General features: G+C 49.6%; 1 protein-coding gene across 1 annotated transcript in view; it reads right to left on the reverse strand.

Moving 5' to 3' along the window:
* Positions 1 to 260: 260 nt before the first annotated feature.
* Positions 261 to 24,087, reverse strand: part of Dsk (Drosulfakinin) — a 29,423-nt gene continuing 5,596 nt past the window's right edge. The window contains exons 2-4 of the mRNA XM_037233819.1: positions 4,387 to 4,501; positions 2,423 to 2,668; positions 261 to 401 (exon numbers count right to left, since the gene is read on the reverse strand). Of these exons, the coding sequence (XP_037089714.1) occupies positions 261 to 401; positions 2,423 to 2,668; positions 4,387 to 4,500 (501 nt within the window). The 5' untranslated portion in view covers position 4,501. The remainder of the gene's footprint in view (positions 402 to 2,422; positions 2,669 to 4,386; positions 4,502 to 24,087) is intronic.

The raw sequence follows: 24,087 nt of genomic DNA on the forward strand, positions 1-24,087 counted from the left end.
TTAAGACGGCATTTTCGTTTCTCTAATACGGCGTCTGGAAGTTGGCGATTCCAGGGGGAGTCAACTTCACCCCCTCCCCTCCAGCAGACAGCGGTGGTCTCAGACCCACAGGCGGACGCGGGTTAAAGGTTTGTGCAACGAAGGCACGGCAGGATGGATGCAGTCCTGGTCGTTTGATCCTGGCTGAAAGTCAGATCTAGTTGAGGTTTGATCGGGAACACTTTTGGGCGGTATTTAAGGGCTCCAGAGAAAAACACAGATCACCTCTGCATGACCGTGATATATTTGACTTTGAACGATGCCACAGAGCACTGGTTCCTCCTCGTCATGTCGCATGCCTGAGCCCGCTCCGAAGCGCAGAGCACAGCCGAGCCCAGCCACGAGCCCAGCAGTGCGCCGCACTGTGCAGAGCACCGGGCCGCGACCACGGCTGGAGCACACCGCACTCGCAGCACTCGTCGGTTCCAGACACGAGGACAGTATGACGGCACAGCGCGCGTCTCAGGCTCAGTGGAGCACACCACCACACTGCAGCGGTGTGCTCGGGCCGTTACAGAGCACATCATACTGCAGTAGTGTGCTCCAGTGGGGCGCGCCACGGTCAAAACTCAAAGGAGCAGAACGTAAACGTTCGGAGCCCGTCGGTGTGCTCCGTGCGCGGCGCACCGGACAGTGGCGCGGTCGCTGGGATCCAGCGCACTTTGCGGGGAATCCATCGGCTCCCGCGCGCCCGAGCGCCGCTCGTCTCACCAGCTGTGCGCCGACGCCGAGCTGGATCTGCTGGTGGATTCGCACTTTGACTGGTTTCGGGTTGATAGGTCACAGAGACCGGTCGGCGGTAGGCGTGACCCCGGTCGTGACATCCAGCCTCGGATGAGGTCACGGCCGGGTCAGTGCCGCCAGCTTCTGCCACTTCTCATTGGGACATTTCCCCTTCTTCCCTACTTTCGACAGCGCAGATAGGACGTCGGTAGAGGCGTTGAATGCCGCGAATGAGGCCCATTACAGCCGCAAAGAGCCATCTTGGCCCTGCCCTTCTTTGGCGATATCTTGGAGACTAGCACGTAACCCGCCAAGACAAGTAGTTGAACGACCAGAGACGCCAGGCAGGAACCGTATCGCAATCTACGGCACCATTCTTTAGAACCATGCGCAGCCCATTTGACATCGCATGGCGAGGACAGGAACTAATATGTATGAGCTGTCTGCGTCTTCTTCCTCCGCACCGCCTCGCTCAAAATCCACTTCCTCCGCGATTTGTTCGTCTTGTAAACTCAGGTTTGGGCGCCCCCGGTGAAGCGCGGCAATCAAGGTTAGGCGCCGGCCGCTGGCCGTCAGCAGCAGTTTTCTGCGGGAGAATTTACGGAGCGCCGACTGACAGCTTTGTGGATCTGACGCAGCTTTGGGAAGAACACGGTTTCTTGACCTTTGACAGCTGCATGAAGCCGCAGCCCAACTTTTATCTGATCCCAACATTAGAGCAATCAGACTGCGATTGGCTGCTTGTGTGGCCACAGCATGTCAATGGGTCATCCTAACTGGGCTGCACGACGTAGTCAGCCAACTCAACACGCATCCCGGCCCGCTCACACTTCCTTCCCCGAGCCGTCCGAGAGCGGGCTTTGAGACTGTCGCCTCTTCAGCCGGCGTTGCCGGGTGCTGCCGGGTGCCACTGTCTGGCTGCGTGTTGCGCGGGGGAAGCGGTTGTAACTGGGATCTGATCAGGCAGCGACCTCCGGACCCGCCGCTCCGGAGCGCAGCATCGAACGCTTGGCGGCGCAGTATCGAACGAATGCTCGATCTTGACGGGATGAACATTTAGACTGGACGTGTCTCAAACCTGAATGCCGTACTGGGCTGATGCTGTTGAACACTGTGAATTACTCGTGACGTATTATTATTTGGTCGATTCCACATAAAGCCCAGATGAATCGCAGATAAGATCGGCCCATCCAATCAGACGATTGACTGAGATGCTGACATCGATCGACGACGTGTCTGTCTAGATTTTTAACTAGGCAACCCCATCAAAGAAATGAGGTCTTCCGAAAACATTTGAAATCTGCCGCGGGAGATGAATTTTCTTGGCACTGCTTCTGCAGCCAAAATGGATTAATCATTTTCGCACACTCGAAAACAGCAACAACGATAAGAGGAAAAGCTTACCCTTGAAAAAAAATCATCGATGGGCGTCATAAACTTGCACTCCAGTCGCGGCACGGATTTCAACAACAAAACCTAAACTTGACTTCGAGCAAAAATTCCCAAGCCGACAACGTGAAAGCTGACGCCGATTTGGGGACGTCGACAGGCCGTCCGCGTCCGGATCGCGTGTGGCGCTCCCCACCGCCGGCGGGACCCGGCGGGGGTGCGGTCAGGCGGCGCCGCGCGCTGCCCCGGTTCAGCTGGCCGGCGCGCGCGCCTCCCGCTTGCCGAACTTCATGTGCCCGTAGTCGGGCGAGCGCCGGCCGAACTTGAGGAAGCCGTAGTCGGGCGACCGGCGGCCGAACTTCATGTGGCCGTAGTCGGGCAGCCGCTTGGCGGCCGGCGGCCGCGGTGGCGCGCGCTTGCCGAACCGGAAGTGGCCGTAGCTGAGCGCGCGCTTGAAGTGGAACTCGTCATCGTCGTAGACGTCAGGCTCGAAGTCGTCGAAGACGGGGCCAGATCGCTGGGGAAGGGCGTCGGGTGTCAACAGCGGCATCGGATGATCATGCCAAGCATATCAACAGTCCACGGCTACGGGTTATTGTCAGCTGAAGATTTCAAACAACTGATCTACGAAAAGAGCTCGATCAGCAAGCTCTAAGCACCCACGAACCAAATCGTTATGGACTTAATGAAAAATGAGCTGTGAACCCTCGGGTTACATCCGTGTTCTATGTTTCGTGATGCACGCATCATGTCAGAATTCTTGCATGCTCGAATGACGTTTTCACAGCCACGTGGTTGCGCGTGGCGCCGTTTATCACATCACGCTGTGATTAAATCACGACTTTGCAGTTCATACCTTTTTTGAGTTCACAATGGCATAATTGAGTACCATGAGGTTGCGAGTCTCTGCGTCTTTAAGTAGACTTACTCCAACTGTCGCAGCCCTTAACAACCCACGATACGCGCTGCCAAACCTTTCACTTATATTGGAGCTGGCTGATCGAGATGAATGGGGCGTCCATTGTCAAAACTGGCCGCGCAGCTGTGACGCGAGGCGCCGTCCCCGCCAGCAGCTTATGTAGTTCAGTTTCCGCTCGACGTATATTGCACACGAAGCTATTCGTCCAAAGCAGCGAATTTCCGAGCTAAAATAGCCATTTGTCAATGCGATCTATTTTGGTATAAAGCTACGATGATGACATTTTGTTTATTGATGGCACCCTTCAGTGTCGGGCTGCACATTGTCCATGCGTTGCCGGTGACTCTTTAGTTTATAGTTATTTGTCCTGCCCAGCTCTAGCTCAGCTCTTTAGTTTATAGTTATTTGTCCTGCCCAGCTCTAGCGATTTGTCCCAGGCGCCGATATGTCCGACCAAGTTTGACAGGCTGTCTTACTCAGCAAGACGTGCGGCCATTCACAGTGGAAAAATGGGCACAAGAAACGGCTGCGCAACCACTCCAAGTCGGTTTCATCATCATGCGACTACGCTCATTTTCTCCCGTCGAGTCCGCCTGACTTCGAATGGTTGGCCCACTTTATTTGAGGAGAGAGGTCTGTCGGCCGGGCCAAGCTATAATAGCCGCAGAAGAACAGTCCCTTATATAATGACACCTTTTAGCTGCTGTAGCATAAACACATTAATGCAATGAAATAAAACGCTGACGGTGTCCAATGTAATTTCAGAAGAGCATATCACAAGAAAGCGCTCAGCCATTTTGTTCTGCTATTGACGTAAACGAACCTTTTAACATGTTTTTACTGACGTCAGACTTTTACATAGGTGCAGCTTTGTATCTGTTTTAAGTGACTTTGATCCTTAATACCAATGTTGATATCGGTTTCCCACCATATTTGACGACAATTACCACCTTCTCCCCAAAAAACAAATGTAGCAGAGACATCTATGTTTCCAAAAAAATTTGACTTGTGCTCCACTACGCTTTGTGACCGTCTGTTTATGACCACGTGTCGCTTTGAGTGCTTAACAGCTAAAGTAAGTCACGATGCAAGTAATCCGCTTTTATGATGCAGAACATTCTTCCTTCATCTCACACAGAGAGATGATTTAGTTTCGGTAAAGCGTTCAGCAATAACCACGCCTTAAATCTTTCCTCCGGTCTCGATCCTCGGCACCACCATTCAGCGCTAAACGGTATCTCGCCATGGTTACGTCTGTTGCAATTTGTTGTGATGTTGTTACCGGTACTTTTTGATAATCTCTATGGTGAGCTGACCTGAGTGAGGCCGTGTGGGTCGTTGATGAAATGTTCCTCGTCCGCCCGCGCCAGATGGTGTCGGCATGACAGTATCACGAGCAGCATCACTGGCAGGCAGCCCTCGACCAACATCCTGAAACAGCAGGCACAGTCAGCGGCGATCCGGACACGATGCAGCTGCGCAGACAGCGGATATCAGTCCAGCAGCCGCCAGGACACGCGGCAGCTGCACGGTCAGCGGGTATCAGCCCAGCAGCCGCCAGGATACGCTGCAGCTGCGCAGTCAGCGGATATCAGCCCAGCAGCCGCCATGACACGCTGCAGCTGCGCGGTCAGCGGATATCAGCCCAGCAGCCGCCAGGACACGCGGCAGCTGCGAGGTGCTGGCGACGGAAGCGTAGACAGGGTCGGATTGCGGCTACGAACGCTGCCTAGTAAAGATGTCTTGCCATGAGGTGTGTAACCACCGTGGTGAGGTTGATCCGGGACTAAGGAGGCACTAGTGGGTAGCCACCCGTGGCATGATATTGAATAAGTGTAAACAAATGCTGGCTTCAGTGTGTTCTGGAATAAATGTCTATCAATGCTTGGTTCGATGGATTGTGTAGCTTCAGATTGTTTCCAATTAAGGAGTAGTTTATTGATACCTAATCCTTCAATCACACAGCAAGCGCAATCGTGTGAGCAATGTATGATATTTACACAATGGTCGCACTCGGTTTGCCATGACTATCTTGCATTTTACTCTGCTTCCATATGAGTGCAGAGCAAGAGGGTTCAATCGTTTTGTTTATTGTAACCAACAGAAGGCAAGCAATTGATCTCACGGAGGTTTTCTCCATTCGTGAATATTCCATTTCAAACTGGTTTCGAACGTCATCGCAGAAACGTCCTCCCGTAAGACTGTAAGTGACAGAGGAGGAATGGTTTATTCGGCACTCTTGCGTAAGACGCACTGATTCTTATCGGCAATGCGAAACGTTTTTTAAGAATTCACGTGTCGGAAGCACCACGTGCCAAAAACTAAACTGGTATAATCTGAAGGCAATTTCTTGTATTCAAGCAACTAAATTTTGAATCAGCCTATGCCTTGTGGAAACGTATCCGTCTCAGCGATCACTTCCTTCCGTCTATAGTTGTTCTGAATGCTTTTTGTTCGATAAATGTTCTCTCTGCCCTTTTTGAAATGCTTTTCTGTAAGACGATTGGTAAAAGCGACAAATACAGTTCTGTTTATCCCACGTCAGGATCTCGTTAAATCAGTAATTGAGGCCTTGCATGTCATAATGTTCAGGGTGTAAGCGTTTCGCTCTCAACGCTGCTGCTACTCGTCACGATCTTTCCGGCAACATCAGGCCCTTAACGTACGGTGATCCTAATCCGCCTTATGATATTATGTGACCAGCTAGAGAAAGACCGTTTTAGCCTAAAGTGATGGTTGACAAGCTAGAGAAACATCGTCGCCTTCCTCACATGCCTGTTTTTCTGAGCCTATTCGGTCAAGAACTGCCCCCCAAAATGAGAAAACTGTTACAATCGTACTGCGCGACAAACAACATGGCATGAAGACGTATGAAGATTGTTTCCAAAGTGCAAGTGCTCAGTAGAAGCGCTCTGTTAGCTTGATCTAGGTTAGTCAGATTTTTATCGGCATGTTTTTTGTGTTACTGCAGTTGGTCCAAGATTCTAAGTCGTGGGCACTTATTCCCTCTTCAAGGAACGTTTTTTACGAAAATGAGTTCTTATTCTATCTTACCACCGTCTGAACTTGAAAGACATGCACTCCAGCCTTGTCATACCCAAATGGAACGGAGTTCGTAAGGCAGCAGAGACATTCCTCATTTTCTGCGGCAGGCAGTGATTTTACCAGGAGTGTGCAAGCGCGTTCAACTGCTGTCAGCGTTCCGTAAGGCCAAGGTACCATGGTCTGTGTTAGTGCCTCCAATCCCCCGTCGCAATCAAGCTCGCTCGTTTTCTTTGCATTCTTAATGATTTTAACTCTCAGAAAATCAAAAAGCTGTTTTTTCCTTTACGTTTGACATACAGGTCTTGGCAGAAGGTCGGTCGTTCGCGTACTGCTCTTCCAAACCAAAGCTTTTCTCGATAAAGGTTAAGACAGGTGTCTTTGCAAAGCTTTTACATAACATTGTCGACAGTTCAAGGGTAAACCACGGGCAAGTATACAACGACTGTAAATCGTTAGAAAAAGCACCACGTTTTACGTTTGACTGTGATATGTTCATGCCGCGTATGCGGTTGTATTCCGGAATGAAGTTAGCAAGCAACTGGATACAAAGCGCCAAAACAAACCGCCCGTGTTTCAGGTGTATCTATTGCACACTGCGCCCGAGATCGCACAGGTGTTGTTTGTTGTTGATTTTATTTTACCTAGGGAATGGTTAATTCGATTAATTGTATGATTGAGTACGGTAACCATGATAATTTTTATGACTCGGATGGTTTGTCCTTACCAGTTATGTGGTCGGGATGGTGATTTTACAGTGTGCAAGATGCGTGTGCATAGGCCTCCGTATATGCCGCCGACTGCGTGTGTATTTCAAACCTGACGTAGCTTGGCTGAGTGGGAAGTGTTACGTGAGTGCGGTCGAAATTTGTGCAACAAAATGTCTCCGGATAAAAAACTTTTTCAACTTTCCTGGCACTGAAGCGCTGGCATAAAAAAAACATCACTAGGTCACGGCAGAGCTGCATGGTCAGCTCGGCCCCTCTCCCGACTCGCGTGCCGCCGGTGACCCCCAGCAGCGGTGTGTCATCGAAGCCCCGCGGGTGCGGTTGCCGGTCGCCGCGGCGCCGGCCCGTCGGTAGTCCGGCCGGGGCGCCATCGTCCATCGCCCGAGGCGCCGCCCTGGGCCGTAAACCAAAGGGCGCGCTCCGCTCCGCGCAAACAGACATCAACATGGACAGCATCTCGTGCTTCAGAGATCGGGTCGGAGAGGTGCTACGGACGTGCCTTTCTGGACACCGTGTAAGGGCAGAGGCGATCTCTTTTGTTATTATAAATGTGTTGTTCAGATGCCTTTCAATACTGGCTTCGATCGGAATATCAGGCTGCCTGATGTTTCGCGGCCCCGTGCCGATATCGCAGCATTCCTCGAGCAAGCGTTTTGCTCGCCTTTTCGCCCGACAAGAGGTCTCACAGGCAGCATTTGTCTCTGTGTTTGTGATCCCTGTCTTCTTAGGGGTCGTATGATGGCAACCGCTTCTTTATCTTTTATAGGTCGCGCTGTACTGTCATGACACTATGAGTTAATCAATGCAGAGAAATGCTAAAAAATATACAACCTACGCCAAACGCGTGTCATTACACCGTCCTGCATAACGAGCTCAGTTATGCGCCCAGTGGACCATGTGAGCGCAAAATGCAATCGCTTTGACCATGACCAATAGGACCTCGATGTGATACGTGATGTCTACAAATTTTCAACAAACGTGTTAGGATATTCCAAATTCAGCTGCTCCATATTTCCGCACCTTTTTGTGGTTCCAAGTTTCGAAATAAGAAAATATGATACCTGTAAATCCCATTTTGTACCGCGAGGTTTGGTTCCCAGACAAAGTATTTTCCGCAGCGAGATCTCAGTATACGATAGGAGCAATATTTCCAGAACTATCCAGTACTGGCATAAATGTGGTATTCGTATTGGATAAGTTCGCCGCTGGAGAGTAACACTGCTTACGCTGCAACTGGCAGTGACAAGTCGACATACTCATGAACTGACTGGAATAAGGAATTTAGCTCGGGATTCTCCCATCCAACCAAGGGCAAAACATAATCCACACGGGCTCCCGCCAGCGACGCGTGTCTGGCCGACCTGACGCGGTGGCAGGTCCAGAGCTCCGGCCCGTGGGAGCGACCGTGTCACGCACCGAGGGACCGGGCCAGCGACCTCGCCTAACTGACTTACCGAGGACTTCCTTCCGACACCGCTCCGTAACCAGTCAGACGTCAATCACTAACGCGATTACAGGTGATGGATCCGCCTGGAAGGCTGCGGTTACCCGCCACGAGCCCGCCGGGAAGGCGAGCCGAGCAGCGGCGCGACAACGGGCGCAGCGCGGTCCACCTGTGTTGCACCCGCGCTCGACACGACGAGTCACATGTCAACTCTCGCAGCAGAATCAGTCCGCAATTTACGGTGAATCCTCCGCCGAGCCGTGCGGAGGTGGAATGCCAAACAGCGGCCCGGCCACGAAGGCGTGCGACTCGTGCGGCGGCCGTGGAGGTGGTCAGGCGGCCACGATCTCTCGCTCCATATCATGCCCCCGATCGCTGTCGGCCGATAGGCCGGCACGGACGGGCACAGCACGGGGACCTCACGTCCGGGCCACTGAGACTGATCTGCGTCCAAATGACCGTTCGCTGTTCATGGGCCAACAAGGTGCGGCTGGGTCTGGACTCTCACGTGCTTAACTGGCAACGGGGCAGGGACAGGGCAGATAACGGACCTTTTATGTTCCCTCAGACACCTTCGCAAGAATCTTGCAATCCATCGTGTCATGCCGCCCTGGCACTGGGACAACGCGGGCACACTTGAGAGATCGGTAGCAGTTGATCTATTGGAGTGCATCGCGCTGCGCTCCGTAGCCACCTCGCGATTTTAGTAACTTGGAAGACCGGGAAACTGGTGGTCAGGGGTGGTCCAAGGCTGGCGGGCAGGGGTGGTCCGAGGCTGGCGGTTAGAAGCGGTTTGAGGCTGGCGGTCAGAAACGGTTCTAGGTTGGCGATAAGGAGTGCTCCGAGGCTGGCAGTCAAGAGTACTCCGAGGCCGGCGGTCAGGAGTGGCCTGAGGCTGGCGGTCGAAAGTGGTCTGAGGCTGGCGGTCAGGGGTAGCCAGAGGCTGGCGGTCAAGAGTACTCCGAGACTGGCGGTCAGGAGTGGTCTGAGGCTGACGGTCATGGGTCGCCAGAGGCTGGCGGTCAAGAGTACTCCGAGGCTGGCGGTCAGGAGTGGTCTGAGGCTGGCAGGCGGCTGACTGGTAGAGGCTCTCATTCGGGCGGCTCCTCTCGTCGCTGCATGGCTTGCGCACTCCGGCAGGGCTGACACGTGAAATACGGCCGGCAACACCCCCAAATGAAAGCCATGATTGCTATGGCACTGTGACTGACATATACCGCTGCGCGCGTCAGTCATACCGCCATACGCCCGGCCCCCTTGAGATTAAGTACATGATCCGCACTTCATGTAAAGGGCATCTTTCTCCAGGTGAAATATGCATTGAGTCATCCTGACTATAACATCCTGGATAGGCTCCCGCAGAACTAGCCTGCCTGTTTCCCCTGGGTCCGTTATCTGCCGGCATCTAATTCAATTCAAGCGAGCATACAGCTCTCACCGGTGAAAATGGCTTGAGTCTGATTTAATAGTCTTGATGTTGAATGTGTGAATACCCGGACCATATTACCACCAAGGAATTGCGACACGATTCTCTCCACTCTCCCACTGAATTCTCTCCAACGGAATCCGAGTCAACCGTGCGGCATGACGAAAGCCCGTCAGTGCATACATTTCGCTCGATTAGTTAGTTTAAAAATAATGTTATTTCAATAAACCGGTCCACGCTCGCTTGCCAGGAGTTTTTCTTCTCGTCTGGCAAGAGTTTCCGACAGCTTTCCTTCCTTTGGCCTTACAAACTATATAGCTCAAGGCCTGCAGAAAGCGGCGTCGTGTAGCTCGCGTAAAACTGTTCGATATTGATGTCATAACATCAGCGCGAGTAACCATAACACGAATGAATGCATATTAATGGCATGCATATGAAACCAGATTAACAGGGTATTAAGCGAATGAATGCTACTTGCTAGCGCATTATTATTGAGATTTATATGCCGGTGCGTCGTGAAAAAATTGGCTCAGTTACGTGACAATTGCATATTAGACCCTTCCAAATTGGGCATGGCCACTATAAACAAGGATTGTGATATTATTACCATGGCCGAAAGTTGAGGCAAGCTAGCAGTAGGTTTCATTCGTAGCCAATCCATGCATTCACATTTTATCCGAGGACACATGAGCTCAAGGCCGTAAGTATATGTGCCAGCTGCGGAAATATGAGTGAAATTTTGGATTGTTTAAGTCCTATCACTGAGCAAATCCCGCTGCCAAGTGAATTGCGCTGTATATTGAGAACTGCAGGCTCAGTGGGATAGTTCGCGAGTGTTACTCGCCGCTGACTGTGATTATGTAGAATGAAGTTATAATGTATGATACAATTTAACACAAGAAAGAGAAAAACATCATGTAAAACCTATTTCGCTTATAAATGCATTCATGCTCTTTCTATACAGCACTTGGAAGAATGGCAAACGCACGGTTGATGCGCGAGTGACGGCTCAATTCCAAAGGCAGAGGGTGGGAGAGGGTACGACCATGCGATACATGGGACGGGTACGGCTATGACCATGCGAGATACCGGACGGGTGCGGGCATGCCAAGAGGACCGGTGAACGCTCCTCATCGGCAAGTCTGTGGGGGCTAAGCCCTGTGCTGACAGCTGACAGCCGGGCTCCGATCGATCGCCCAGCCCCGCGGATCCCCGGCCCGCCACTTGCATCATTTACAGCCGCAGTTCTCGGCGGCCATTTACGATGGGTGATGTGAGGAGGGAATGAGAGCGGCACGCTGATGAAATCGAAGTCTGAGAACGCCCGTGACCATTGGTGTTTGTGCGGTTGGGTTTGCGTGCACAACGTGCAACTACACACCGCTGTGCATGGCACTGAAGGTGTAAATGGGCCACGCGTGCAGAAAGCTTCTTATTTTGATTTAATTCCGAGCATGATAACAACTTCAAGGCGCTTTAAGTCTATTTCACTTCAAGCATAGCCGTAACAACAGGACTAACGCCGGCTAACCAATCAGTTTGAGCTATGAACAGCCCACCGAATGTGCTGCCCGCGTGGTGCGGCTAAGCGTTGGAGCTGCTGTCGGCTCGTGTATTGGTTGCATTGAAGCCATGAAGCCAAAGTACCCAGGCCTCCGCTCGATTCGGGTCTTTTAAACAGGGCGTTCTTGTGGACCTACTATCATGAAAACTCTCATGCAAATTTGTTGTAAGACAACGCTATTACCAGTCTGATGCCGGTGAACCATTAGTGCCGCCTTAGGTGGTTTGGACCAAAGACAACCTTATTTAAGAAACTATGATCCTTTATTCGTAAGCATGACATCTGATCCGACCTGCATCTGGAGAAAACTCTGGGACAATGGCTGTTTGAAATGAGGAAATTTGAGACGCTCAGGACGAATTTGACAAAAGTGTTCTTGCGGTCGCGATGAGCGCACCGCACCTAGCGGGTGTCCAGATTTCTAAAAACTTGGAGAGCAGCAATCTCCATTGAACAGTACAGCTGAGGGGCAGGTTTTGATTGTCTCTCAGTTTGCAGCTTTGTGCTATTGCTTCCGCTTCCGTCCCGACTCCGAGCTACCGCAGTCTCGAAGTCACAACTCCCGCGCAGCTGGCAACTGTATAGTCGATCTCGTCGTTGGTGCGGACAAGTAGAATGTTTTGGGGACAAACTAAGGTCAATTCCACAAAAGCGTGCATTCATAAGGTTTGTTCCACATGGCTGGTAATCCCACTTACAAATGAGAGACAGTTGCTCTCAACCAAGTACCAATGATTGATAACAAGTGTTTTTATTTGTTGACAATATGTACATGAATGCAGACTAATGTAAAAACCCCAGAGGTAAATCCAGGAGCATGTCTATTCCTTCCTAGTTTAGAGCACAGTTCAAATGCGATAACAGTAGCGTTATCATTACAGGAGTCACACAAATTAAGTATATAACAAGCCAAACAATCTGCCTATTATCTGCCTACAAATGATTTATTTTATTATGATGAGGGAGTTTGCATATTTTTGATGAATGCATTATGATCTTGAATAGCCTTAATGCCGTGAGTTAAATATGTTACAACAGAAATAACAACGAGATCATCAGTTCGCTGTCATCATGGGAATTTAAATTCTTATAATGAATAATTTCGTTGTGCTGCGCAAATAAATTGCTGTTCTTTTCCACCGGTTACGGTTCGCCTAATTGTGGTGGTTTACTTCTGCTTCCTTCTGCGCATGAATATGCTTTGCGGATTGAAAATGTTTCAATCACTCAGAAAAACCTCAATTGGTTCCTTCACTTGGTTCCAACTGATTTTTCTCAAAGACCCAACATACATCACAGGCTGCATTCGGGCAAACTACATTAACTTCTCAAGTGAGGCATCACAGAATTCCTTTTCATGCACCAGCACGCGGGTGTTTTAGACAGATCTTTTAACTCAAATTGCAATGCTTATGAATATTTGACACGAAGATAAGCTAAAATCGTGCGGAGTTGAACACTTGATGCCTGTCCAGTTGAACTGGCTGGGGCTTCCTGGCTGGGGATTGGGACGGGCCGATTTTGGCGCGACAGAGCCAACCTCGATAGAAGCCACCGGTGAGAGCCAGTCCCGAGCGTAGCCACCGGTGAGAGCCAGCCTCTAGCAAAGCCACCGACGAGAGTCAACCTCGAGCAAAGCCGCCGGTGAGAGTCGGCCTCGAGCGAAGCCAACGGTGAGAGCCAGTCTTGAGCCAGGCCATCACTGAGAGCCAACCTCGAGCAAAACCACCGGTGACAGCTAACCTCAACCAAAGTCACCGGCAGGGGTGACAAAACCTGCCGACCTGGTGGATAAGGTCGGCGACAAAAATGCACGTATTCACGCGAAACTTGGTGTCAAAAATGTTTTTGGACAGCAAATTTTGGTGACGACCAAGACGAAAAAACAGCACCCTATGCAAAACATAACATGAGGTCTCCATACATAGATATTTTGCCTCCATGGTGATAACTTTCGTCGCACAACACGAACGCTTTCTGTAAAGACTCTTTACCGTATTCTACGGCACCCTGGCATCTTTGTAGGTTTCATTCCAACCCGGCGACAAAAATATCTTATGATTTTTAGTTGGTCGGCTGACTCAGTGACAGGTCGGCGACAAATCAGTGTATTCCAGTGGCCCGGCCGGTCGGCCGATTCGCCGTTTTTAACAGCCGACTCTTAGTGCCCCAAACTAGACAGTATAAGGTACTGAAAACGATCTAGATATGGAGATTCACCTGGCCGTAGGGGCGTGTTTTAATTGTTGACATGCGACTGATATGAGCGGGGCGGTGATCTTCAATGCACTGCATCTTTGCAAGAGGCATTTGCAGCACAGTGTCATGAATACCCTCCTAGCGTTGAATTTCTTGTTTACTTCGTTCGCTGTGCTGCGATTCAGCATCTTGTCCTCAGCGACGAGAGGCGTTGACAGTTTGGGGTAAGTCGGCGGGATCATCAAATCAAGGTAGAAATGTACCTGTGATTGTGCAAACCGCCTTTCCAAGACACCGAAAAGCCTGTTAACTCAGTGAAGCAGTCACAAGCGGCCAGCCTTCTTCCCTTTCAAAGAACCGTATATTTGATGTTGAAGCCTGATGGCACTCCTTATGAGGGAGAATAAAAGGAGGTGATAATAATTATAAAATAGCAATTTATGCCACTTTTGTGCTTGTCCTGATTGAGAATGGTTACCAGTCACATAGATCTTTAAATCAGGGATGTTCCTACTTCCTACTCGGTTCAGAGCTCCATCCCTCCCCTTAAGTTTGTGAAAAAGTGTGCTTATCCGGCAGACATCCATATTTTGGGAAATATTGCATAATTTTTCATTGCTCCCTAACCTATCTTCAAAAACTATGCCCCTGCCTGAAATGCAATTATTTCATCAATGTTTTGACAGCTTTTAAACAATTATTCACAGTTCAACCTTTGATAACATGAATCTTGGTTGCTGGAAACTTATATGATACCCAATGATGTAGGCCATGAGAGGCAATGCAAGCGAGGAGTGGAGTGGTAACGTAATGAAAGGGGGGGGGAGGGGTACAGGTTTCACTGTCGCCTCCCACTTGGCCAAGAATTTTACTTCAAGTCGCAGGAGGTTTTATGGTATTGTGGCCCAACTGTCCTATGAGGTCAGTGAAAGGTTGGTAATTGGTTGTCTCTGAGGACAATGCTGGCTATTTCCCGATGCTAGCACCCGTGCTGTAACAGGAAAGATCTGGAAGTCATTTCTTCTGCAGTGGTCATTCGTGTGCATATTTTCTGTGCACTTGTGAGCATGGCATTGTATGGATGCAAACATGGCATGTTTCATTGGTCTTTTTGCTACCAATGAATTGTAGAACTGTACTGATGGAACCATTAGCATAATCACTGCATACATTTAAGTACAGGCTGTGAAGACAGACAGCCTACCTTACATGTAGTATACATTGACAGTAAAAATTTAGGTGGTTTGTGAAGTGTTGACATTATGACAGGAGCGTCAGTTTTTTATGCATGATTATGTGAAGATAGAGCAGACCATGGATCATGGTCAATAAATTAAGTCCAGAGAGGGTGGTTTTGTGTTGTAGTTAGATTTCTCTCCTACTTTTTTTGTAATTTTTCAGCTAGAAATGTTGGCTGGGGGAAAGGGAATCAGCATTGAGGGGAGCGCAACTCAACGTAGATATTCGGTAGTGCCCCAGAAATTAATTTTAATTAACACACCTGCATTGTGCATGACAGACATCACAGATAATCTTAGATTTGCATGCTACTTGCATGCAAAAACAATTTTTGGCCAGCTGTTTGAATCTCTAACAATGTTTCTGCTGTAGCAGTTAATGTTTTGGTGATCTGAAATGCTTATTTTTACACCAATGTATATCAGATAAATAAAAAAGGATGGCAGCCAACAACTTTAATCCTACGCCGGTTTTTGTGATGCGGATTGGTGGAAGGGGATTCTCTTACGTTTGCAAACTAAAAAAGGTAAAGCCTCGCAACAAAACAAACAAACAGTGAACTGCCTTTAGCGAGATTTCGCGTTTGGTACGAAGCCTCCTGTTGTTAACTGACCCACTAGACCAAGTCGAAGGTCATTTTCCTGAACACCAAACATCAGCTTTGCATATTCATATATACGAAACCATACAATTAAGCGGCATGGAACATAAAGAGGTCCCTTGTTTATTTTTTAGTACAATGGCATGTAGTTTTACCTGTTTGGAGCCTATATTCATCATGTGAGATTTCGTTCATGTAACAGTGCCAACCCCCCGCGCAGGGTCCGCAGAATCGTCGCTTGCCCCCCGCGGCACCTGCCGGCCTTGAATCGTCTCGCAATGGTCGAAAAACAGCTTTTCTGTGAAACCATAATTGCTAGGAACACTTTTTCGGTGTCAGCATGCGTACAAAAGATGGCCAAGAGGCTGCCAAAGATTTGAGCAGGACCGCACAATATGCCGCATTGGTATGCTCGGGAAACCGTATGGGGGGGAGGGGATGGCGCATCGCCCGCCCTCCCCCTCCTGTCAGGGTGATTAACTTGTTCAGAAAGAGCTATCCGCCTGCTGTGAAGTTGTTGACAAATTTCGATGCAATTTAGATGTCGGGGCGCGGCGAAAGGCGCCCACCAGTCAAAACATGTCGCACCAGACTTGGAGCATGCCAAACGTACGATGGATGACGTTTGATGGTAGTTTGATGACGACTGAGATGGGGCTCGAAGCACAAACGAGATTTTTATAAGGGGGCATGGCCTCGTAGGGACCCCTATATCTGACGTCATTCCCACTGCCGTTTGCTACTGGTTCGGAATCTGCCATGCATTCTGCTGCCATGGCTATTAAGGCCCTTCGCTGTTTGTTTGCGGTCGAGGAAAGCATATCCAGCCAAAGATTGAGTTTAAACATGAGGCCCCACTAGTCTAGGGCAGGTGCGCCTGCTTTCCTAGCAGCAGCACTTATCTTGACATATGTTTAAGGCAGCGTATGCCTGAACGTGTCGTTTATATGCATGATATTGAAAATTGCTGTGATGAAAGAGACTTTCGGTGATAGGCTGATTACTGAGGACGCTCCTGGGCATGAACTTAATGACCATGTTGTCATATGGTATCACATTACGCTACTGGTGACAGTTTGCCTCCAAAAATTTGGTCGGCGACAAAAAGTACACTTTGACCACTCCTGACCACCAATGACGGTCAACCTCAAGCGAGGTCACCGGTAAGAGCCAGCCTAGCAAGGTCACCGGTGAGAGCCAGCCTAGTAAGGTCACCGGTGAGAGCCAGCCTAGCAGTCACCGGTGAGAGCCAGACTCGAGTGAAGCGAACGGTCAGCTGTCAGGCTGCGAGACGCCGGCGTATGCAAACTGGTTTTGACCAGAGTATCCGTGCTGCCGTTCAGGATCGATGTGCTGCAGCGATGATACAAAACGTGAGGTGTTTGGAAGGGCACTTTAAACCACCTCAGAAACTGTGCTCTCCAGCACATTCACTATTTTAGGCAGGGTTAGCTTTTGCCTGGCAAAAATCATGAACACCGGAAATCTTACCACTCGTGTGCCTTGGCTTTCGTCGCAGCGTGCTGTACTGTAATATTTACTTAATGGAAGTGCCGCCAGTTGATACCTGCCTCTCATCGGGTACCTGATTAGGCCAGAACGACAAAAAGCAAATGAATTAGAAAGGCGGGTCTCAACTTTCCACATGTTTCCATCAACCAAACAATTTTTGGCACGCAAATCCGAGACACCTTTAGGTTATTATCTAAGTCAATGCAATGTGTTAATTCTTCCGACAGCCAACGAAATAACCCCTCCTATTATCGCTCGGCGCATCGAGTGTCAGCACAGCACAGCACACGAGCCTCTAGCGCACGAGCTCACGAGCACACGAGCCTCATAACAGATACAGCATGTACTGACTTGTTGGGGTAGAGCGCATATCCGATACGTATGTCAAAAATTCTCACTGCTGCTGTTATCTCTCAACACCTAAGTACTTAAAACCACCCAGCGTCCTGAAATATACTACTCTGCATCACATGAGCTCCGCTGAGATATTACAGGCATTTTGTGGCAGGCAGGCATGGTAACCCGGTCAAAGCTGTGCCCACACTGAAATCTGTGCATGTGACCCACACCTTTCCCGGATTTCGAGCATGTCTCGCGCTCATCCACATCTGTAATGTTTTGTATTCGACATAAAATGCACGGCTAGTAACAAGCTAACAACTGTCATACGATGAGGGTTTCAGCACGGAAAACGAAACGAAACTACTAACAAAATTGTGTACATCAAGCAAACTTATAACATGAATACGGCACATACATATCCTTATTTAACAAACGTGGCAATTTATAATTTTGATGTGTTTTACTACGGAAACCTATGTAAGAAGGCCATCCATTTTCAATAGTAGGGAAGTACTTGGCCAAGGAATGTCGAAGACCCGACCGCGACATGTTGTGACATACATCTCATAAATTACACCTTAAGCCGGCCCTAGGCAATGACGGGCGTCAAATTGCTATCAGAACATACCTAATTGATAGTTGCGAAACGTCGCGAAAGCCTACCGCTCTAACTGGGACCGTTTAGCGATAAGATAGGTAAAACCAGAGAAGAGCTGGATTGAACCTTTTAAGAAAATATGGTTTGATACGAGGCCTGTGAATGGGTGGAAGAGGGTTGGTAAAACGCCGTATTCTGCAGTTCCGCAAATCTCCATAGATCTCATACTTTTTTTTTGCGAATATGTAAGCAACACAAATTGACTCAAAAAGAAGTTATTGGACGTCAGTGGAAACGCGTCAATATGGCTTTTCGAAGGCTAGCCGCGCTTCGCACCGGGCGGTAGGCGCTGAGCCGCAAGCCCCGGCTGACGCCTCGGGAGGTAGGCGCTGAGCCGCAAGCCACGGCTGACGCCTCGGGCGGTAGGCGCTGAGCCGCAAGCCACGGCTGACGCCTCGGGAGGTAGGCGCTGAGCCGCAAGCCCCGGCTGACGCCTCGGGCGGTGGGCGCTGAGCCGCAAGCCACGGCTGACGCCTCGGGCGGTAGGCGCTGAGCCACAAGCCACGGCTGACGCCTCGGGAGGTAGGCGCTGAGCCGCAAGCCACGGCTGACGCCTCGGGCGGTAGGCGCTGAGCCGCAAGCCACGGCTGACGCCTCGGGCGGTAGGCGCTGAACCACAAGCCACGGCTGACGCCTCGGGAGGTAGGCGCTGAACCACAAGCCACGGCTGACGCCTCGGGAGGTAGGCGCTAAACCACAAGCCACGGCTGACGCCTCGGGAGGTAGGCGCTGAACCACAAGCCACGGCTGACGCCTCGGGAGGTAGGCGCTGAACCACAAGCCCCGGCTGACGCCTCGGGAGGTAGGCGCTGAGCCGCAAGCCACGGCTGACGCCTCGGGCGGTGGGCGCTGAGCCACAAGCCCCGGCTGACGCCTCGGGCGGCAGGCGCTGAGCCGCAAGCCACGGCTGACGCCTCGGGCGGTAGGCGCTGAACCGCAAGCCCCGGCTGACGCCTCGGGCGGTGGGCGCTGAGCCGCAGGCCACGGCTAACGCCTCGGGCGGTAGGCGCTGAGCCACAAGCCACGGCTGACGCCTCGGGAGGTAGGCGCTGAGCCGCAAGCCCCGGCTGACGCCTCGGGCGGCAGGCGCTGAGCCGCAAGCCACGGCTGACGCCTCGGGCGGTGGGCGCTGAACCGCAAGCCACGGCTGACGCCTCGGGAGGTAGGCGCTGAACCACAAGCCACGGCTGACGCCTCGTGAGGTAGGCGCTGAGCCGCAAACCCCGGCTGACGCCTCGGGCGGTAGGCGCTGAGCCACAAGCCATGACTGACGCCTCAGAGTCAGAGCGACTCTAAACACACGGCATAGTTACGTGGGGATCGTGTACTCAAACAGAGATGGGCTTTATATTTTGAAGCAGACCTTCGTTACGTGGTATGCTCCTTTGGATTTTTCAATCCATGATGTTTTTCAAGAACTTAATTCCAGGACGCTTCTAGCTCATACGTGAATCTACGCGCCTATTCTGAAAGATGGCGGCAAAGGAAGAATGTTTCCGCTGTGTGAATGGTTGCTCTTTTAGCGAAGCATGAGTGATCCTTCCAATGTACAACTCATGCTGAGTTCAAAGTCTCAGGCTTTAAAATCCATATCATTGCAAGCTTCTGTATAGCGAGATATATGAAGCATTGCAATGTCCGCGTACAATGAAAAAGTCGTTACACAATTTTCACCGGGGAAATAACTGCAAATTCGGTGAACAACAGCATGGTATGCACCACTCGACGTTGCATGAGTGCTTACGTCCGACAGCTATATTGTTGTGGTTATTTATTCGTGTTTTAGAGACGGAACTTCCGCAGTATGCAGTGCGTTTTATGTTGTCTCTATATGTTTGTGATTTGTAGCCTGGATTTTTTTGTCTCCTTTCACTTAGACGCTAACTGAAGATCCCAAGTTTCACGGCTGGATGGTTCCGCATGGCGAAAAACACCTGTGAAGCACAGACTTAACTTTTCACGCACACAGCAATCGCGCAAACTGACCTCGATTGTGCTGTATTCACTATTACTTAAGTAAATCGCCTCTTGCATCCCTCCACCATCAGGCGGCACTCCTGGCACTACCAAGCAAATAGCCGCGACCGAAGCATAACGTGCTGGGAGGGGAGCCGCCCTCAGCTGAAACAACACGTCCGCGAGGCGTAATAACCTCATACCCTCTGAGGCTTCTGATTTATGGATGTTCCAGCCAGTTACATGCACATTCAGGAGGTGTTAAGCACGTTCCTAATGCTTCATTATTTAATTTTCGCAATATCCAATCCTGTTAATGTTCGCCAGGCAGGAGCTATTTCAACTTGCGGCGCGGACGGCGTTGGGTATCAGTAGGTTATCATCTTCCCGTTATTTGGTCCTAAGTTCAGCTGGGACCGGACCAAGAACCCGACATGTCCGGCTTGAAATTTTTATGCCAGCCACTGACTTTTAAGATCACGTTCATCTTAAGGTTTGGAAATATGCAAAACTTTTCGGGGGCTAGAATGCACTTTTGCAACCGACTTGAAATACGATTGTGTTCTGAATCAGATCCACTGCTATCAACCGTCTAAAAAAATCATGAAGGGTCCAATGCCATCATTAATTACACCCAGGATCTGATACCCAGGTGACTGCTTTAATTGACCTGTTGATGTCATCGATTGGTACAAACGACCCGTGTGTCCAAGATGTGCAAGTTGATTCTGATTTTGTGCCCAGAAGTACTGTTTACAGGTAATGAACGGTGCATAACCAGCTGTTGATGTAGCTATGGCCTTACAAGCCTTCACATATAATGGCGTGACTCAAAAACGTGACGTAATGCGGGATCAAACTTGTCAACAGCACATGCGCAGCGAACCTATCATGAGCTATGCCGAAGTTCACGGTGTTGCCTCTTGTCAGTTTCCCGTGCTGTTAGAAATTCCCCGGGTGGTGGCATACCCCGCCCGGCGAAAGTTAATACACAATGCTGGTGACGTTGTTTTGACATGCCACCTCGCCGAGCCGGAGTAGCTCAGTATGCCGGCCGAGACAACAGGTAGCACTCCGCTGGCGGCTGGTGTACGTTACGGCGTCAACAGGGAGACCAGGTCCGGCTTTGGACGGCGCGGCGGGCCCGGGACGAAGCTCGATCAGCGCCAGTGCATATGATGCTGGCATTACGCTCATAAGCACGAGAAGAGCCACCTTTTGATGTCATGCATTTTGCAATACCGTGAACTCGGAAAAAAGACTGCAATCGAAGGTGGACGCAAAATCAAAAACGTTAAATGAAAGTGACTGTCTTAGAAAAGGTTAGGTGTCGCGCTGTTCCACCCATTGGTTATACCTTGACCTTAAATAACCTTCGTAGGGATGAGGGCATCAGTCCTGTAGTGCTATGCAATGTTACACCATAATCACCAGACAAAAACACATTATACTTGCAAACACAGAACTGCTGGAAGAGACAACCACACAAGCGCACACCAGGGACACAGAAACTTCCATAAGCTGGGTGGACATGTGTGGCGCCAAACATTTTGCATCCAGTTTTAATACGCCCACCAGCGGCTTGTGCTTATGTGTCCAAAGTCGTAGTGTAGCCACTGCCTCCTGCCTCTGTATCCTCGCCACTGTACTGGCGGCCTGAACACCGAGAACGCACCGAATCGTACTGATCGTCCATCATATTTTCTGGCGCAAATTTGTCAGAACGAAGTCATAGCTCAGCAGTCCCAGCTTTCGGGAGGCTAAACGTGCAGCTCATGTATATAAGGGCATATCAACTTAAGCAGCACACGTTTCATAAAATCTGATGAGTGGTTTGGGAGAGTGATGGGGTGCATTAAACATCCTCAGGATGGGCGAAGGCCAATGCACGCTCACGTTGTAAACAGCCACACGATCGAAAATACAAATGCTGGTTCAAATACGGCGCTGTTCCGTCCAGGGCTGCCTTCCAAACATAAACCTCATGTGTTAATTATTGGCTGTTTTACGTTTTATGTCGTCTGATATGTCCTATTCATGCTGGATTTGGTAATAAAGCCCATCGGTTGAAATTTTCACAAGCTTTTAGCCCTTTCTTTTATCAAAAAGCCTATGCAGATTTCAGCTTTTGTTTTAAATGTCCGAACTCAGTATGAGAAGACGAATCAGATGACATAAAAACGTAAAATGACCAGAAATGAACATATGGGATTTTACCTTTGGACGGCAGAGCACGGGTTGCTCCATTGTACCCCCACCCCCTTTGTACGAGCACCCCCATTGATCCAATTTGACAAAATTTCAAGCTTCTTAGTGGCGGCCAAAGCCATGATGTTTTAAAGTGAAATGGGAGAGACACCTGTCAAAACTCACCGATAAATGGACTTTGAGCATACGTTCATGTGGCCACATCCCACTGCCAACCCATACAGCCAAGGAAGACACTGCCCACGCCTTTTCCGTGGTGCGCGCTACAATGGCTTAACCGTCGTACTTCATAGCTCTCATTACTGTGGCTTCTCCGACAAGCGCTTTGTTGGCACCAGTTATTGATTTGTGGTCTTGGACAAACAAATCAGATGAGCATTGACCATGTCAAATGTACTTTTCGGTTAACAAATCCCACGTAGCACATAATATCTGCTGACGCATGAGTTGGCAGCCGATCGTTACGCTGACCCACAATCCCGAAGGATTCTGTTAGCTGTTTTCCTCGCACGCTGCGTTACATGAATTCTGTGAGCAGCCGGATATGTTGAAAGTTGGTGGGCAGATGCATCGCATCGCATCTTCACAACTTGCAAGTCATGCTCCAGTCATGCTCCACTTGATCTGTTTTCTTTGACCCAGTCTGTGAAGTTTTGTCTATTACACCTCAATCGCTTTTGGGGCTTTTGCGTGTTAGACGTGTGTTGCCCTCTTATGTGCTGTGATGTCATGTAAAACTACGCTCGCGGCAATGAACACGGAATAAACCAATACGAATGTAAAGGCGACTACAAATTGCTATGACACTTTTAAAGATATGTCCCATAAAATGCACACGCTGTTGATGACACTTCAGTCGGGCATATTTTCCAAAAGAAACGGTTGGCTGTCTATCCGGATACACTGAAAAACTTCCAGGCAAATACAGAAGTTCTACTTACATATGTTTAATGTCGAACAGTAGCCTGGAGAGACGAATGTCGCTTGCTATTATATTTAATCGTGCTCTGTGCCAGCTTGGTCTTTACTGATAGCTTACCAGTTTATCTTTCTCTCTCATATGCGCTCTGGTATATTATACTATACCCATGATAACAGTTATGGAGTCGTCATCTTTATCTGAACTCTGAACTCGTCATTCCAATGAATGGCTATTGGTTAGGGCAGATGAAGAGAAGAAGCTGAGTAAAAACAGGTAACAAGGGATATCTGCCCCCGATATTGAACGTTCTTATAGAGATTAATGCATCCTCGTAGTTGCTGATTGGTAGACTAGGTTGTTATTGGCGCTGCTGGCGACGCTATGGTCATTGTTGGCGCTGCTAGCGACGCTACAGTCGTTGTTGGCGCTGCTGGAATCAATAGACTCAGGTCGTTATTGGCGCCGCGGATCATGCCAAATGTTTCCGCTCTCACAAGCCAAATCGAGGCCACGGACATCTAAAAATAAATTATATCGGGTTACCACAGCACTTACGTCTTGAGGCTTGTCACCAAAAGTCCATTGCCGCAAGGCATCAAGATATGGTCATTTGAAGTTCTATCGCAAGTTGCGTTTGCATCTACCTTTTCGGTGGACTTCTACTTGTACTATACCATAGACTTGTCTTGACTTTTTGATCATTGCTCACATAATTTTGCTTACCATTGGTCGCATTATTTATTGTGTAACCTTGTTGCGTGCCTATTTATATTGCATTTGTATGTAGCTTGAAAACGCCCTTGACCTGAAACCGTAAAAGCCACCATGTGCATGGCTTCCAACACACTGATACACTGACACTTGGACCTATCTGATTCGTGGAAAGACTCATGACGCATGAAGCTTTCCGATCTGTAATGAGCGAGGGGCTCTCTACTAGTGAGTCCTCCTTCATTAGTGGGTCACTAAAGGAAAAAAACCCGTTTAGGAGGGTGCGGGCTAAGTAAAAAAAAAAACTGTGTAGGTTTTAAGGCGTTTCATGCCTTCCATCCTCGCATTTTAATTTAACTTGTGGGGCTCAATAACCGACCGATTATAATTGTACTTCCAAACCCACATTTTCATTGTGAAGTAACTTGCTTTACAGCTAGTGGGATCGTTGCAAATTAAAGACAG

Source organism: Pollicipes pollicipes, unplaced genomic scaffold (assembly GCF_011947565.3).
Source record: "Pollicipes pollicipes isolate AB1234 unplaced genomic scaffold, Ppol_2.1 Scaffold_7231;HRSCAF=8579_pilon_pilon_pilon, whole genome shotgun sequence".
NCBI classification, from domain to species: Eukaryota; Metazoa; Arthropoda; class Thecostraca; order Pollicipedomorpha; family Pollicipedidae; genus Pollicipes; species Pollicipes pollicipes.